This window comes from Chroicocephalus ridibundus, chromosome 20 (genome assembly GCF_963924245.1).
Source record: "Chroicocephalus ridibundus chromosome 20, bChrRid1.1, whole genome shotgun sequence".
NCBI lineage: Eukaryota > Metazoa > Chordata > Aves > Charadriiformes > Laridae > Chroicocephalus > Chroicocephalus ridibundus.
This window is the reverse complement of record NC_086303.1, coordinates 3,517,247-3,534,242: the sequence shown is the minus strand read 5'-3', so window position 1 is coordinate 3,534,242 and position 16,996 is coordinate 3,517,247. Positions and strand designations below refer to the sequence as shown.

The window sequence follows — 16,996 nt, the reverse complement described above, 5'->3', positions numbered from 1 at the left end:
CCTGGCCCCAGGCTAGGTCATAATAGACCTTCCTAGCCTGGGTACATGTGTCCTATCTTGTTATGAGCCACGCTAAGGAAAAAATTTAATAAAACTACTGTATCACAAAGAAAAAGCAGCAGTGCTTGACAGAGATGTCTGCCCAGGCAGTGCAGCCCTGGGTGGAAGGGCTGGGAAGGGCTGGGCTGCGCATCCCAGCGGGATGGAACGAGGTGTGGGGCCATCCCGGTGGCCACGGGGCTACCACAGCCCCTCGGACAACCGGCTCCTGTGGGCTGGAGGCAGCGGGAGCCGCAGGTCGGGGTTTCCAGGTGCCCTGTCCCATGGCCACGTGTCCTCCCGGGTGCCACCAGCAGCTGCAGCGTCTGATTTAGGAGCCGCGCGAGGCGCAATCTGCAGATGTTGGTATTTGCCTTAACGCGCTGCGTTTGCCAGGCGGAGCCAAGGCATGCAATTTTCATTATATGATATCAACGTTTAGCTCCAGCGTTGGCAATGTCAACCCTAATTATTTTCAAGAAGTCTTGAGGGCTGCGGGGATAAATCAATATAACTAACATGTTCATAAACTCTGAATCATGTTCCTAACGGCATTACGACTTCAATTTGCCTCTCAGAAAGAGGGAGTTCGGGTCAGGTGTCCCCCTCTCTTTTTCTTTATTAATCTTTGCTGTACATTTGCCCTCATCCCCCACATCCCACGAAGGAGGATGCTGTGGGGGTAAAGGGGGAGAGGAGCTTGGAGCTGGGATGGCTCCGTGCTTTTCAGCAGCCAAAGGAGATGGCGACCTGCCAGCGCCATCCCCGGCAGGCAGAGAGTCATAGAATGGTTTAGGTTGGAAAGGACCTCAAAGATCATTCAGTTCTATGTCCCTGCCCCGGGCAGGGACACCTCCCACCAGCCCAGGTTGCTCCAAGCCCCGTCCAACCTGGCCTTGAACCCCTCCAGGGATGGGGCAGCCACGGCTTCTCTGGGCAACCTGGGCCAGGGGCTCACCACCCTCACAGCAAACAATTTCTTCCTCAGATCTCAGCTAAATCTCCCCTCTTTCCGTTTGAAGCCATTCCCCCTCGTCCCATGGCTCCCCTCCCTGCTCCAGAGTCCCTCCCCAGCTTTCCTGGAGCCCCTTTAGGGACTGGCAGGGGCTGGAAGGTCTCCCCGGAGCCTTCTCTTCTCCAGGCTGAACCCCCCCAGCTCTCTCAGCCTGTCCCCACAGCAGAGGGGCTCCAGCCCTCCCAGCATCTCCGGGGCCTCCTCCGGCCCCGCTCCAACAGCTCCGTGTCCTTCCCAAGGGACAGCCACTGGTATGTGCCTGGATTCGGGGCCGTGATGCTCTTTTCCCTGGCTCTCGGGCCACCTCCTCCCGGATGGGGCTGTCTCGCCTCCCCCGCCTGCGGTGCAGATGGCCCAGCATATGGGCAGCCTCCCCTCGCGCTCGCACCTTGTAAGCAGATTCTGTCAGGTTTAAAGAGGAAAAGCTTAATTAAGCAGTTGTGTGTGTACAATTACGTCCTTAATTATCTCTGCGTTTCACTTCTTTGTTGCTTTGTGTTTGCGGGAAGTTTGGTAACAATCAGAAGCGACAGTTCCCTGAAGCAGGAGTTTTTCTTGTTCTTGTTTTCTCTTTCTCTCTCCCTCCTGCTTCATCTTCGGGATTTTTTTCCGGACCGAAGCGAGCTGCAGAAAGAGCCCCAGCCGGGCAAGACCCTGCAAGCCCCGAGCCCTCCTTGCCGGAGAGCCAGGGCCGGGTACCACTTCGGCACCCAAACCAGAAGCAGGTTTCCAGAAGTGCTGCAGACACAACATGCAAATCTAGCTGGTAAAAAGCTGGTTTAGGCCATTTTTATTATTCCACGTATTTATGTTACAGTAACATCAATGCTCCAGCACAGGGCTGGCTGGAAACCGTCAGTCCTCACTCCAAACACCCTCGAGTATAAATAAACCCCGCGAGAGCATCATTAGGGGGATGCTTAATTGCACCCACACCCAGGGACTTGCATGCGAGGGGTGGCCCTGCCTAATTAATTCCTGCAATTACTCCATTCCGCCCCATTTCCCAGCTCGGGCCACCTCTCCATGTCGCAGCGAGCCAGGCATCGTCCCCAGGGGTGTCCCGGTGTCCCCTCGCTGCCTCCTCACTCCCGGGCAGGGTTTAGAGCCGCCTGCAGAGATCAGGGACAAGAGGCAGCAAAAGCAACCGGCTTAATTTGTGGCGGTGCTTTTATTTTATGCGAGGAGCACTAAACAGTCATAAACATCCAGAGTTAGATATTGGAGCTGGGGGTACTTTTATTGTTTGTAAGTCCTCGAAATTTTGCCATGTTTATGAAGCTTTTATTAAAAATAACCCCAAACTCTCACTTCTCTAATTGAGTGTATTTCAAAAAACACATGCCCGCTTTTAATCCGCGGGTATATTTATATCACCATCAGTTAATTTTTATTTACCTTGTAGTGAAACTCATCTTCATCCTTAATTCCCAAGCCCGTATTTGCTTTGAAATCAGAATTGTACCTAACAATCAGCCGTATATTTAACGTGCCATTAAATTCTCAGTTCTGCTTTCACAGCTTTCAAGCCAGTCGGCTTAAAATACAGCAGTGATCCCCCTTTTCCCGGCGTTACCAGCGGGCCAGGCAGCAAAAATGAATCTTCACGTGGCTGAAAGATGTCAAGCGCTGGGAACGAGCCCAGAGAGAGCAACAGAAATGATTTGGGACGGGGGGACAGACGCACAGGGAGACCCGCGGGCAGGGATGGAGAGCAGCGGGGTTGAGCGGTTCGAAGAAGACAGAGGGGAGACACGATCACGACTTTCCAAGACGCAGGAGGGCTGCGGGAGAGGAGAGGTACAATCCGTCCCCCGGGTGCAAGGAAAGGAGTAACGGGGGGGTCAGAGATGGAGCGATTTAGGCTGGGCGGGAGGAGAAGCTCCGCGGAGGGTTAAGGAGCGGAGAGGGAGGCAGACGGGGAAGTCTGGGCTCTTTGGGAAGAGGCAGGAGCAAAGCTCAACCTCGTCCCATCCCTCCGACCCCCGTGTTCCCTCCCAGCCTCCGAGTCCGGAGCTGCAAATGGGGTGGTGGAGTCAGCCACCCCTGCCACCGGGCTGGGGGGAAGCAGGAGAAACTGGGGACGGCTCGGTTTCCCCTATTGCCAAGTTTCCATCAAACTGCAGCAGAGATTCCCCTACACGTTTCTTTGGACACAGTGGGACGTCAGCCTGTCCCCGCTCCTGTGCTGGAGCCAACATCTCCACACGGAGCTCCAGCTCCCCTGCCCCACTCCCTGCTCCCTGTCCATCGGAGGAACCACCACGATGGAGACCCAGATCCCACAAGCGCTGACGAGTGGGGCCTGGGGACCCGGGTGAGCGGCGCCTTGATGTTGGCGAAGAGAAGATTAGGAGACAAGTGGATCACAGCCTGTAATTAAACACCCCGGGAGGAGGTCTGTGATGCCGGAGAAGCCTTTCATCCAGCAGTCAAAGCGCAGCTTCCCAAGGGATGCGGGGAAGGCACCGGTGCTCGGAGGCTTTCACTGATGTCTCCCCCCAGCCTGGCTCTGGTTATGGGGTTCCAGGGGGGAAAGGCTCCATGTAAGGGTCCGGCAGCATCAGGATGAACACAGCAAAGTACCCGCTGCGTCTACCCAGCCCTCACCATCACCGTGCAAGGGTGGCTCGGCATGCAGGAGATGCTCACGGCCGGAGCACAGGGCACAGAAATGCATCCGCACCCCAAAACCATGTCCCCAGGGATGCCGAGGAGCTGAATTCAGGGCAACCAGGGCTTGTGTGACCCTGCCATCTCGCCTTCGCTCCAACGCCCGCCGCCGAGCAGCCCAGGCAGCGTTGCACTCTTCGGCCGAGCGCACTGCAGAAATTAAACCCAGCAGCGCCGACAGCGGAAAGCAAACACAATATTTTAAAGTCCTTCCCAGCGTAACAATATCTCGGGTACTATTAATAACACTTGTAAGGAGCTGTTCTTGAATAGATATGATTTTTATCTTGACGGCGTCTCTTTAAATCATTTTTATCCCCATGAAGTTTGCAAGAAGCGTATTTTCTGCGCACCATTTATCTTGCCAAATATCCACCACCCCTGTTTATTACTCACTCCCTCTTTAACCGTTACCGATGGGACTGGTCCCCACCCTCCGCTTCTGCACTGGTTCCCAGCTCGTGATGCTCCTCTTCCCTCCCTCCCTCTGCCCCACAATTCCCCTTCGACGTGTGTTTTATTGGTGGCAGCAAAATGAAATCAAAAGCTCGAATCCCTGTGGCTGAGAAGCCATCGGGAGGCAGGAAGGGGTCTGCGCTCAGCTGCCAAACATCCTTAGTGTCTTTACCCCCTCTCGTTTCTTCAGCTAAAATTCAAGTTAATAAAAATGCGGAAAATTCTCCGTCTTTCTCTGCAGAAAAGTGGCCACAGCCCCTTTCCAGAACAAGCCGATGCATCGCAACAGCCTCTCCCTGCCGCCTCCCTCAGCTGCTCCACACCTTCGACATCGATTTCAGAGGATCCAGACCCCGGGAAGGGACCCCCGGGGTTATGACAGGCTGCGGGATGGGTGGCTTTGGGTGACTTCTTAATAACTTCTATGCAAAGGCAGCCTCGTGGCTCTTAAATCAGCCCCCAAGGGGTGCATCCCACGGGGATACGGCCCTGAGAGCGGAGGAGGGGGTGGCGGGGGGACTCACTGGGCGGCTCCGGCACCGGCTGCATGGGATCGTCTTGCGCAGCCGTCGGGGAATCGATGGGTGCACCCGCACCTGCGGATGCCGAGCAGCAAAGTGGAAACACAGCGGAGACAGGGAGCAGCGGTGCAGGGGATGGGGACGGGAGTGTGGCATGGGGAGCCACCTCCAGCCCCTTCGCATGGCTGGAAGGCAGCAGAGCCCAGCCATGACTCCTTGGGGATGGGCTCCCGGCTAGCAGGAAATGGGGAATAGAGCCAATATCATTTGGGACGGCCCGGATGGGCTCAAATGCAGGGCTCAAAGGACATTTTGGCTCCACCACCTCCTTGCAGGGGCATGAACGGTGCCAAATCCACCTTCCCTGCCTGAGCCACCCCCTCCCCTCTTCACTTGTAGCTCCTAAATCTTTCCCCCACCGCACGGATACTCCGGTAATTGCTGGAATGAGCAGCCGGAGCCAGCACACCACATCGGTCCCTCGTGCTCAGTGGGCTGCGGTCCTCAGGGAAGGACCGGGAAGATGGGGAGTGTCTGATCAACAGCTGAGTTCGCAGCCCCAGCAGCGTCACTGCCTGTCCCCAACAGCGTCCTCGCTGCGGCAGATGGACAAAAGCAGGCGAAAACCTTGGGGCAGGGAAGGCAGAGCCAGGCAGCAGGAGGGGCGGCGGCGGGGGGCATTCCTGCTGTCACATCCATCACTTGCTTGGAAATAACGACTTTTTTTAGAGGATAACTGCAGAGACAGGAGCAGATTCTCTGATACAACTTAGAAAACACCGATTCTGCTTTCAGACGGTTCATGCTACTCCCCCGGCGGGGCTGAACTCACCCCCGTGCTTGGACTTTGGGCCGGGGAACCCAAAGGGGGGTGAAGGTGCCCATCAGAGCAGGGCTTGGGATGCAGGCACAGCACCGGGACTCCCATGGTTTGGAATGCCTAAAAGAAGAGCATCTCCATCAGGGACCATGGCCTGGAGGATGCCACACAGTCCCTTTTTCTGCCCCCCAGCCCCGGGCACGCCACGCTGGCTGGCATCGCGTGCCGAGACGGATGAGCAGAAGGTGGAGCAGCCCCAGGTGAAAGCCATGGGTTGCAGCACGTAATTTAATTGGAGCGAGAAGGGAGGAGGGAAGAAGGAGCGCCACGCCAAACAAAAAGCAGATGAGAGCCGGGAGTAATAAAATATTCCAAAACTAGATTAAGAAATTACAAGTGGTGAAGGCAGAGCGCCGGCTGGGCACACGGTCCCTCTGCAGCTGGAACCGGAGCACACACCTCCCCACGGTACTGTGTGTTTTTATCGGAAGAGGCAGCTTGCCATCCCGCTGTGAAAATGAATCTGCTTTTGGTGTATGATTAAAGCCAAGCACTCCCGCTCCCCTTGTTTCTGAAGACTTCGGAGGCCTTTTTAAAGGAACACCTGTTACCAGGACCTGGTTAATGACTCATTTGGGGAATACTCGAGGCTCTTCTTGGCTTAATAGGTTTTGCATGAGCAGAGGAGGGGATCCAGGAGAGACCAGGGCGCCTGGCAGCAGCGGGGTTTGTGGGTCCCCATGAGGATTTGCTGCTGGAAGCAATTGCCTTCGCCCCCGGCCCCGCTCCGCCCTGCAGGGATGGAGACCATATCCCGCAGCGGGGCTTCAGCAGGAGCACCGGGGAGGTGTTCCCGGCCGGCCGCCGGCAGCGGAGCTGGCTGCATTGCCGATGGGCTTGGGAAAGGCTGGAAATTTCCAGGTGCCGAGGAAGCCTCGCAGCCAGCCCAAGCGGGTGAATCGGTCGGCAGGCAGCTGAGCTGACAGCTCCTGACCTTCGCAGCGCTCACCTGGAGTGATAAAAATGACATTTATTATCTCCTTCCTAATAAGAATTTTTGGTGAAAGACGGGAGTCCCCTGAGCGCTTGCCTCGCCAGGCACAAGCGACCTGCTGTTCCCTGCGCTGGGGCAGCGAGAGAGTTTGGGGTGATGCAGTTGCTGGGCGCAGGCTCCATCTCATCCCGCTTATCCCACTGAAAACCCATCCGTGGGGATGCCCACCCGTTAGCGGGAGGCATTGCTGCACGGCCAGCCTGCAAGCGCCATGCAACCGCGTTGTGCCGGGGCAGACAGCACCGCCGGGAGAGGTCCAGTGTCCACCACTGCGCAGAAGGCGTCGGTACTGGTGGACTCAGCAAGGTGGTGCCTTGAAACCCCACCATAAAGAGCCACCCGCAGGCAGGAAGCCCACAGAGCCCATGCCCCAGCCATGCAAGGAGCTCGCACGAGCTGCTCTGCTGCAGCCACATCCTTTAGGAAGGACAAGAAATTACTCCAGAGATGGAAGAAAGCGAGCAGAGGGAAACCACTTCCCTGAAAAATGCATCCTGGAGGTGTGGAGGGCCGAGCAGGGGCTCTGCCCACCAGCTCCAGAGCAGCCGGCGGAGGAGAGGACTCTTCTGCACATGAAACGGGAATGGCTCCTTTTGTAGGAAGTTTTTCCTTCCCAAGGTGTGGGCAGAAGGCACCTCCCTGCTGACAGCAGCGCTGCCGGTGCCTGGCAGTGGGTAATTAAAGCCTTTTATTCAGTGCCTGGAGGCACGGAGGCATCAAGGGCTCTTATCAAAGAAGAAATCCAGCGGGCTGGCTTTGTGCAGAGGGGAGGGAAGAGATGCCAAGGCTGCCTGTGCCGGTTTAACGAAAGTTTTGGCTTCATTCTCCTCTCCTAACTCTTTAAATCCACCTTGTGAACAACTAATCCACATTTATATGCTGCCCCACAGCGTTTAGCTGGGTAGAGGCCAACTCCTGACGCTGCAGTCGGAGCCAGCCCCAGCACGTGGCTGAGCAGCTCCATCACCTGGAAGTGGTCCGCGCCCTCCTCTCCCTCTGGATCAGGGTCTGGGTTCAAAGGCCCCACGGCTCTACGGGGTAACGGAAATTTCCCCCACTCACCCCAAATACTCACACCCTGTACAGGATGGTGATCCAGGGGTTCCTCTGATCAGCTCTGCCGTGGTATCTGGAAACACTTGGACACCATCTGCACCACGCAGAGGACAACAGCACCCGCTCAAGGTGGGCAGGAGGATCTGTGTCTGCGGCTGGGAGGGACACACAGCCCCCAGACGCGTTGGCAGAAGTCCTGGCTGCAGCCCTATAACAGACACAGGTACACACGCAATGCCGAGGCCACACGCAACTCAGTGCGTTGTGTGGGCGGATGGCTGCTCTGCTCTGGCACCCCAGGCACGGCGCTCCAAGAGCGGCGTCCCCAGCCCAGCTCTGGGGGACCTGCGTGTTCCCCGCAGGGTGACTGTGCCAGGTCAGGGCTCAGCAGCCTGTCTCACCTGGGGAGCAGGAGCACGGAGGGGACGTGGTCAGAGCTCCAAGGTGGAGTGAATTTTCCAGCTCTCAGATATAAGGAAGAATCATAATGTCGTTTATCATCTTTAAAGATACGCAGAGTTGGCGAGAGAATGAATTCTTCTTCATAACCCAGTTCCCAGGATATTTTTACTGTGCATCATAAATTATAATACCTTTTTATTTTTACTTTATGGCCTGTCCCTTGCCAATTCTGGTGATTTACATCCTCATTCCCCCACCCAGTGCTTTAGGAACAATCCCTGCCCGTCTCTCTCCTCCTCCCACCAGCCCCCCCAGTCTCTCCCCTTCCAGCAGCTCTTTTCCCCCTTGTCCACCCATGCTCCACACCGGGATGGGGCTGGAGAGCTGTGAGCATCACTGGCCCATGGGCAAATGTAGCCTGTGGGCAAATGTAGCCCATGGCCACAGCTCCAACCCACCGCTTTTGCAGCCACGCAGCAGCACAAGCCCCCATGCAGCAGGAGGGAGACCACTACTGGCCCCCCGGTAGCACCGTGCCAGCCCGGCACCTCTCTTGGGACCAACCCAGGTTGCTGAAACAGCCTCAGACGAACCCTGCCCCAACACACCTTGTTTTACAGCACAACTCCAGACGTTTGCAAGACCAGAATGGCTCCGAGCTTGCTCAGCTGGGCCCTGCTTCGATGCAGCCTTCTATGGTGCACGGGTTTTGAGTCCTGTTTGGTTTTCCACACCGGTAGCAGCTTGGGGAAATGCAGTGGCATCAGCCAGGGTGGGGATTTCAGCTCCGTTTGTATCTGAAATTCAAAAGGCAGCACCAGCAATGCAGGTGAATTGATGTAAAACTGAGCAGCTCCTGCCTGAGCCAGCACAAGTGATCCCAGACCCTTGGTAGGAACCTCAGAGGAGAGCAGCCCACCCAGGACAGACTGTCACACCACCACCGACGGCTGTTTACTGGTACGACGATGCCTGGGAGCCCACGGAGATCCCAGTCCTGGGCTCAGCATCGCCGCGTCCACAGTGCAGCGACCTCAGCGGCCGTCACTGGCTGCCAGGCTCACCAGCATCCTCCCACCTCCACCGCCGGACGGGACCAGCCCCGCTGAAAGGTGCTCCGGGGTATTTCCCCCGGCTCTTTTCTTTGTAAAACCCTTTCCCATTAAAGAAAGAGCTGTTTGCAAACACCGCCGGGTGTGTGACCCCCCTGCGAGAGAGGGGGTAGGGCGAAACAAAGAGACTTTTTTGGTGGCCTCAGCATCCCTCCAGCAATTACAGCCCGACGCCGCACCCGCGCCGGGAAAATCAGTCCTAAAGCAGAAGACGGAGGGAGGAGAGAGGTGAGTGTTTATCCCTGAGAAATATGGAGATTTGCCGCGATGAGGCTGGCTAAGAACATTACATTCGGCGTGCTAAGCCGGAGAGTTTGAGCAGGTTTATTCAGGGCTCAGGCGTTAGGCTCCCTATCAGGAGAGAGGCTTTAAGCGTGTCGGGGATTTACAGGCGACAAGAGAAGAAAACAGCCAGCTCGTTAGGAACAGCCCGGCAAGGCTGACGTCTCGGACAGGACTGTATTTTCCTTGTGCTCTATGATGCTTAGGGGCAGCGACTGCCTTTCTGAGGCCGATACGGGATTTCTAGGACTAATGCAAAAAAAACCTCCATCGCAGTCATTCACATTTTCCATCTTTTCTCCTAGAAATTCGGAGCCTCGGCAACGGGGAGTCTCCCTTGCACAGACCCGCATGGATGCACCCTCCGTGCCCTTAAAAATCAGTCCGTGGGATGGGCAGGGAGGAATTGGAACTGCTAAATGCGTGGGGATGGCCGGCTGGCAGCAAGTCAGCGGCAGGATCGTAGCCACGCTTGGCTCCCGTCCTTCCCCACCGCATCTGGGGCTTCGCAGAGAAAAATTAAGAGTACGGGAGCAGGTTAACAGCCAGGAAAATTATTGCTAACAACACGACCAAGGGCTTGTTCTTTCCCTTTTTATTGGAGACTGAGTGATTACTTGTAGGTAGTTAAAAGGCAGGAGCTGTGTGTTATTGCAGGGGATGCTCGGGAGTAACGGGAGGCTAATTAACGAGCAGCTCTTGCTGGCTGCCGGGGGAACGTTCCCAGGGGCTGTGCTGCAAGGCAGAGAGCGATGCCGGCAGAGAGCGGGTTGGAGCGAGCGTGGCGGGGTAGCGCAGCACGGGGGGACGGAGGAGGCCGGGAACGAACCCGTGACTCTGCCAGCGACGCTCCCGGCTGAGGCTCGGCGTGGGGCACGGGGGGGTGAAACGCTCAGGCTTGGGCTATAGAACAACTCAGGCCAAATTGCCACTTCAGCCCTGGGAAAGGGAGGATAGAAGAGGCTCATTGGCATTTGCCAGCGGGTTTTGGTGCAGGAAATGGGTCGGCTCAGGCTCGCTCAGCCCTGGTGCATCGGCGTCAGCGAGTGCCGGGCTCAGGGGCTGCCTCTGAACGCGGCCGGTCGTGGCGGGTCCCAACTTGTGATGGGGCCGTGGAGGTGGGGGCCAGAAGAAATGGCTCCGTGCATGCCCTAGGATGTTTCTAAGCAGATGGAGACAGGATAACACCTGCGGTGCCTGAGGACATCGGGACACACAGGCTGTGGGGCTGCCACAAGCAGCCGGCCCTGCGAGACGAGCGCGCTGGGAGAGGGCGGGGGGGAACAGGGCAGCAGTGACAAATGAGTTTAATTCCTGGGCAGACATGGATGGGAGGGGGTGATTAATGGGAGGAACACCTCGTCACAGCCTCGGGAGCTCAGGGAGCTGTTTTGGCGGAGGATGGAGCGGCAGGGACCGATGCTCGGAGGCGGCAGGCTGGGAACCGAGTTAGAGACCAGCCTCACACCTGGGGGACAAGGAGGTGACAACCACGCACAAAGCCCATCTCCCTCCCGCCCACTCTGTCCCTCTGACCGTCTGCCAGGCCTGGGTCCTCCTCAGAGGTTCAGGGGCAAGACTGAGACCCTTCACTCATTTTTCCTGCCAGGAACCCTGTTGCTCCCTGGGGGAGATGCCAGCCAGGGGACAAGCCACCCAAAGCGATGGGGATGCCTGCTCCCGCGGGAGGCTGCTGGCTGACCCTACGGCTGAAGCCGAACAGCTTGAAAGAGCAGCAGAAAATACAGGAGGCAAAATATTTCATGCGGGTAGCTTCACAGAGGGCCATAAAGAGCCTGATTAACACTGCAATCATCGGCCGCTATTTCACAGTAACAATAAACCGCCCCAGCTGCTGCTGGGTTTGGGTGGCCTCACAGTGCAGCGATGCCCAGGTTTGCACAAGAAGGTCCACGTGCGCAAGGGGGAAACCTCGGTGCAAGCACCACTGCATCGCCAAGAGGTAGTTTGGGAAAGTCCTGTCCCCACAAGCCATGGCAGAGCGCTGAGCCCTTGGATGTCCTCTCTTCACGGGCAACATATCCGCTAGCTTGGAGAGGGAAAGGGCAATCAATGCATTCGGAACCAAGTTTTTAGGGCAGTAAACTTGGTTCTTGCTCATTCAGCTGAAAGCCAACAGCAGCTGGAGCCCATGGGAGCAGGGACTGCAGGAAGCAATAAAAACTTACACCAAGACTGGATTTGACCCCATGGGAGATGTCCAGGAGGTGCTGGGCGGGATGTGGCTCTGCGACCGCAGCACAGCCATGGGACAGCAGCGGAACCACCGGCCTAACCAACTGTCAGACTGAGCAACTCATTACCGCAGCGATTCAGACCCTTAACACCCAGAGCCAGCTCTGCCCCAGCGACCCGCAGCACGTCCCTGCCCACGGGCACCCGCCTGCTCCCCATCTGCCGAGGGGGAACTGAAACACAGCCCCGGAGACTGCAGCAGGACAGACCCCGCCAGGGCACCCGTCACCCTGGCACGTGGCTCCTCGCCTGGGCTGATGCTCCAGCATTCGCCTGCCTCTGGTCCCATCCAGCTCTGGCCCTGCCTGCAAGACCGGCGCAGAACTGGCTGAACTGGGAGCTGTGCAGCCTCTCCTGACGTATCCACGCTGAAGGACTTGCTCTTCCCACAGACAGAGCGACGCCATCAGCACTGGCTCAGCTGGAGGACCACGAGCAGCCTGGTTGGGTACCAGAGGGTCCATCCCTCATCCCCGTCCCTCCAATCTGGAGCTGCGGGTGCCCCCCACTCCCCCCAGCGCGTTACTCACTCTCAGCCTTGGTCCGATTCCAGCTGGCTCCTCGACTCATCGGGGAGACGCTCCTGGGCTGACGGCTCACGACGAGTGCCAGGAGCAGCCCCTCGTGCGTTGGGCACAGCAGCTGTTAGCACTGATTAAAAAAGGAGAAACCCGGCAATTATCAGGCTGTGACAGCCAGTTCTGCTGCCCACAGCCAGGGCTGCCGGAGGCAAAGCTGGGGGGACCGGCCAGCCCGGGCAGGGAGGCTGGGTACCCCCCTGCTCCCCCGGATCCCACAGCAGGACAGGGATGTGCCAGAACACACATGTGTGTGCAACTTCCACACCAACCGCGCCCACAGTGCGCACGTACCGAATGCAACAAGCTCCGCGGTCAGCAGGGACACAGCACCACGTAGGCCGGGGCTGCGTGTGGCCGCACGCAAGGACCAGGTTGTGCCGTGCCGGGCGGGAGCACGCCAAGCACACGTGTGCTGCCGCGCAGCTTCTCTGCTCTGCAATCACACCCCTGGCAACGGGGACGCGGCTGGACACGCGTGTTGCTGCCACGCACGGGGCGAGCCCCCAGGAAAGCACACAGACGTGGCCGCAGCCACCGCCGCGCCTCCGGCCCCTGGTTCTTGGCAGCCCCGCGTCTCTGCGGAGCTTCTGAGCAGCCTTCTCTCCCACCGTGCCTGGCCTCCTCATTAATATCTACCGCTTGAATTATTTATTACAAACAGATGTTAGAGTTTAAAGAGTGTTAAGAGGATATCCTTGGCTAATCAATTTATTTTTAACTGGTTTATGTATTTATTACAAACAGAATTTGGACTTCAGCTGCCATTTTAAATTATCCCTCATTCATCACAGTGCTGCATGTGCTGCTTGGATGCTCGTGCTGCGTCCTTGGGGACCACGAGCGAGCCACAAATCTGGCGTCTGCCGGCCACGGAGTGGGCTTGCTTATTCCCTCTCATTTCCAAACACTACATAAAATTCAGACACGGATCTGAAACGCGCTGCGAACTCCCCGGCAATGAGCTTTGCCTTCATGGGCAGCGGAGCACTGCAGCCAGGCTGGGCGGGGGGAGCAGGGGGGGGTCTTCTGGCGAAGGCAAAGGAGAGAGGAGGGAGATGTTGGCAACAAGTAGAAGGCCCCCAGGCCACAGAGGAAGGAGGGGAAGATGGACTTCAACTGCCTCCATCCCCCCATGTCCTTGCGGGCCTCCCCAGCGCCGTTTAGGCAAGCCCTTTGCTGTACCACCCTCCCGTAGCAGGGAGCGCTCCAGGATGCTCCTGATTCACACCGCTGAGAATCTGACCCTGCAAATGCCCTGAAGGTAATTCTGGGATGAGACCAAGCAAAAGCCAAGACCAACTGAGTGGGTGTAGTTTGTGCACTGCAGTTGCCATATGCCAACCTGATGACCACCAACCCCACATGGTCTCCAACCCCTTGAGAATATTATGAGCAACTGGGAAGCAGGAGCAGGGGTAAGGGAGCATCTTCCATGCTCCAGCCACAGCCAGGGGCTCCCAGTCCCATACCGGGTTGTTACAACCTCTGCTGCAACCTCAGCCCATGCCAGGGCACATTTGGGAGATGCCAGCCCCAAAGGACACGGGCAGGAGGGGTGACTCATGTGAAAACACAGCCTCCAACCCCTCCAGACATCACCACCTTCACCAAACGGCACACAACCACCAACAGATGCTTTGCCACTCACTGCCGCAGCCATCGCAAATCCCCCAGGCGAATCCAAGGCACCTCTGCGCCAGTTCATCACCCTCTGGGAAGCACGAAAGTCTTAAAGAACCTGTCAGCCGCGAGGGACTCGAACTGCATTTCAGCTTTCAGCTTGTCACCATTTCCAAGAGATATTGGGGAAAAAACAAGAAGGGGAGATACTGTAGGAGCAGGAAGATAAATGGTGCCGGGAAGGAGGAGGGAGAAGGAGAGAGATGGGGGACAAAAAAAGAGAGGAGGGGGTGAAGCTGCGCATTGAGCACAGCAATTAAAGCCACCCTGAGCTCACCCAATTAAACCGACTGGAGAGACGAGGAATCCCAAAGGATAATTTCCTGGCAAATTGCTCGTTTGTCTCTCTCAGTCTCTGACGCTGGAACGCTTTTGTGTCAGTCAAGCCATGGAGCTGAGCCCTGGGGAGAGGAGAGAGAGATGTTGGTAATTTAGCGGGCACAAGGCATCTCTTCCTAGAAACCTCCTCAAAAGCGCCATAAATCTGAGAAAACCTTATCCATAGCTACTACAAAGCAGCGAGAAGGGACACATCCAGGAGGGATGGGGAGGGATGGGGCACCCTACCACCCCTTGGGCTGCTGGACGGGCTTTCTGCCTCCTCGGGCACCAGGGCACGGTCCTCATGCGTGCCCGTGCTCCCGGGTGGCATTGCCCCTCTCGCTCGGGTCTGGCTGCCCCCACCTCAAGAGCCAGGCTTGCTACAGCCCATGCAGGGACTCCGTTCCCGTCTATGAAAGAGCAAACGTGCTTGTGTGTACGGGAGGGATAGAGGGGAGCTAGGGGATTACTGCAGAAGGCAAAACGGCGGGCAAACCAACGAGAGAGCAACCTGTCCCAGCACGGGGAATGCCGGGCCCGTCTTGCTCCTCTCCGGGGCCCATCCATAGTTCACGGCAACCTCAAGAGGGCACGAGGGAAGAGCACGGCCACCACGGCCACAGCCCCGTGTGCCCACCGCTGGGCTGCTCCAGCCCATGGGAACACCAGGACTGCGCTGGGGATGGGGAGCGGAGGGGGCAGCCGGCTGGGAAGGGCCACGGGGTTTGGGGGAGTTTCTGCTGAGCTGTGCTGACAGCCACATGCCCGGCTCTCGCGGGACATCTCTGCAGGACACGGCGTTTGCAGGGGAGACACCAGAACAGCCAGCCTTGTTCGTACAGCAGTCCTACCCCACGGTGCAGTCCCTACAAATTCCCGCTGCATTGCAAGGATCTAAACATCAAAAACCCCCATCTGGTGAGCCAGGGCTGGATGAGGTCCTACTCCTGCATTTGCCATCCAAGGCAGAAGCCATCCCCTTCCAGGGAGCAGCAGAAAGGTGTCCCAAAGCCCAAACAAACACCATGTGCTGCTGGCCATCCCTCCGCACAGGGCTCCTCGGACATCTTCATTCCTCACACGTGGCCCCGGCCGTTCCTCCCTGTGTCAATAAAGCCAGAGGCAAACAAGGACCTGGAGATTTATGCTGTTCAGTGCTAAGGGCCATGCTGGGTGCTTAAACCCTGGAGTTATGGAATCAGCGGAGCGCTGTAATACCCGGCTAGACACAGATGAGCAGCTGCCGTGGCGAACGGTTCTGGCTCAGAAAGCGCCCAGGGAGTCGGAGGAGATGCAGAACTCCACAGCGTCCAGAGACAAAACCCAAACCGCGGACTAAAGGGAGGAGACAGAGCTCAGAGAAGCAGCTTCAGTTCCCAGAATGCCAAAAACCACACGTAAACCAGGCAAGACCCGCAAAGCCTTCGAGGGACTTTATTGCAGGGGGGTGAGGAACAGCTCAACAGTTTTAGCTCCCGGACACCTGTGGGATGGGTGGGAGCTGGGTTAGACCCTGAGCCTCGCACAGCACATCCAAGCTCCGCCCGGCAGCTCACCCAGTGGGCAGCCAGCGATGGGGGGAGCCCCGTGCAGGCACCGGCCCCCGCCCCAGCCCTCCTTCCCCGCTGCCCGCAGCGGGCAGACGCCGGCAATCAGCAGGCTCCAGCCGCTTTGCCAGCACCGCGTCGCAGGCAGTCAATCAAAGCATCAGCTTGAAAGTGTTAAAGGCCCGTGTCTGTCTTTATTATAATCACAGCGCTACACCTTGTCGCCGCGTGTGCCCTAATGCTGCAATATTTTGCGCATGATTTCACCAGCTGCTGCTGGAGGCATTAGGGAGCCGATGCTCCTTCGCTGCTCTGGGTGTTTGCTTGCTTGTTTGCAGTTAAGCCTCTTTTTATACTGACTTTTCTTTATTTATTCTCCTTTTGCTCTACAGAGCGGTTGCCCCATCCATGGCTGGTAGCGCCTTTACCAACACTCAGCCAAAAAGTACACAAACCAGCGAACAAGCAAGGCCTGGACCCAGGGCAGGAGAGACGGGTGCCGCTGGGGGCTTGCATTAATGTACACAGACCCAACTTGAGGATTCAGCCTTTTTATTGGCATTCGCCGTAATCCCTGGCCCAGGAGGGGACTCTGGCTCCCCAGCGAGGAAAGCAAAGGGGGGACTCCATCCCCCCCAGCTCCTCTGCTTTCCCTCTGACCCCAAAAAGTGCACAGGGTACGGCCCGGAGCCCTTCCCGTCCTGCGCCCTGGTCACGGGGGAGGAAAAAGCCCTATTCAAGAGGCAGCCCAGCCTGGGTGTCTCCAAAGAGCTCAGGAAATAATAATAAATGTGGGGATGAACCGCAGAAACTTGATTAAAGTGGGATAGTGCTGACTTGAGAGCTCCGCAAACATAGGGCTTTTCTGCCTGACCCTAACACAGAAAGATCTCGCAGGCAGGCAGAGCACCCAGGGGCGCAGCACGGCAGGGACGTGCTTAGCAGGGCACCCGTTGGCCACAGATGCGATGGTCCTATGGGTTATCCAAGGATGCCCCTCCAAGGATGTGCACACCTCAACCTGAGGGCACCATGAAACTAAAAAAGCCCACCTTTTTTTGCTTTCCCTAAATGTCCCCCGATGGGCTGTCCTCAAAACTGTCTCCACTCCGGCCATCGGGAGCAAAAATGAATATCGCAGGAGATTGATGACCTTAGAAAAAATGTAATTACACAACAGG

The 16,996-nt window shown here is 57.2% G+C and overlaps 1 protein-coding gene across 1 annotated transcript; it reads right to left on the bottom strand.

Annotated features, from left to right (window-relative positions):
• Nucleotides 1-4,226: 4,226 nt before the first annotated feature.
• Nucleotides 4,227-16,377, bottom strand: LOC134525730 (uncharacterized). Its single transcript, XM_063356861.1, has 6 exons — nucleotides 16,244-16,377; nucleotides 14,225-14,348; nucleotides 8,645-8,729; nucleotides 8,036-8,135; nucleotides 7,656-7,842; nucleotides 4,227-6,533 (listed from the first exon to the last, which is right to left on the bottom strand). The coding sequence occupies exons 1-6, from the start codon at nucleotides 16,375-16,377 to the stop codon at nucleotides 6,186-6,188; spliced, it is 978 nt and encodes a 325-aa protein (XP_063212931.1). The 3' UTR covers nucleotides 4,227-6,185.
• Between the last annotated feature and the right edge of the window lie 619 nt (nucleotides 16,378-16,996).

Bases quoted from the DNA above. Each gene is read 5' to 3' on its own strand.
- LOC134525730 (XM_063356861.1), bottom strand. From the start codon at position 16,377: ATGCCAATAAAAAGGCTGAATCCTCAAGTTGGGTCTGTGTACATTAAT. The intron at 8,730-14,224 runs GTGAGCTCAGGG...CGTGCACCATAG, and splicing joins TCTCCAGTCGGTTTAATTGG to AAGGCTGCATCGAAGCAGGG. The intron at 8,136-8,644 runs GTGTGTTGGGGC...GTATCTTTAAAG, and splicing joins GAGTTGTGCTGTAAAACAAG to ATGATAAACGACATTATGAT.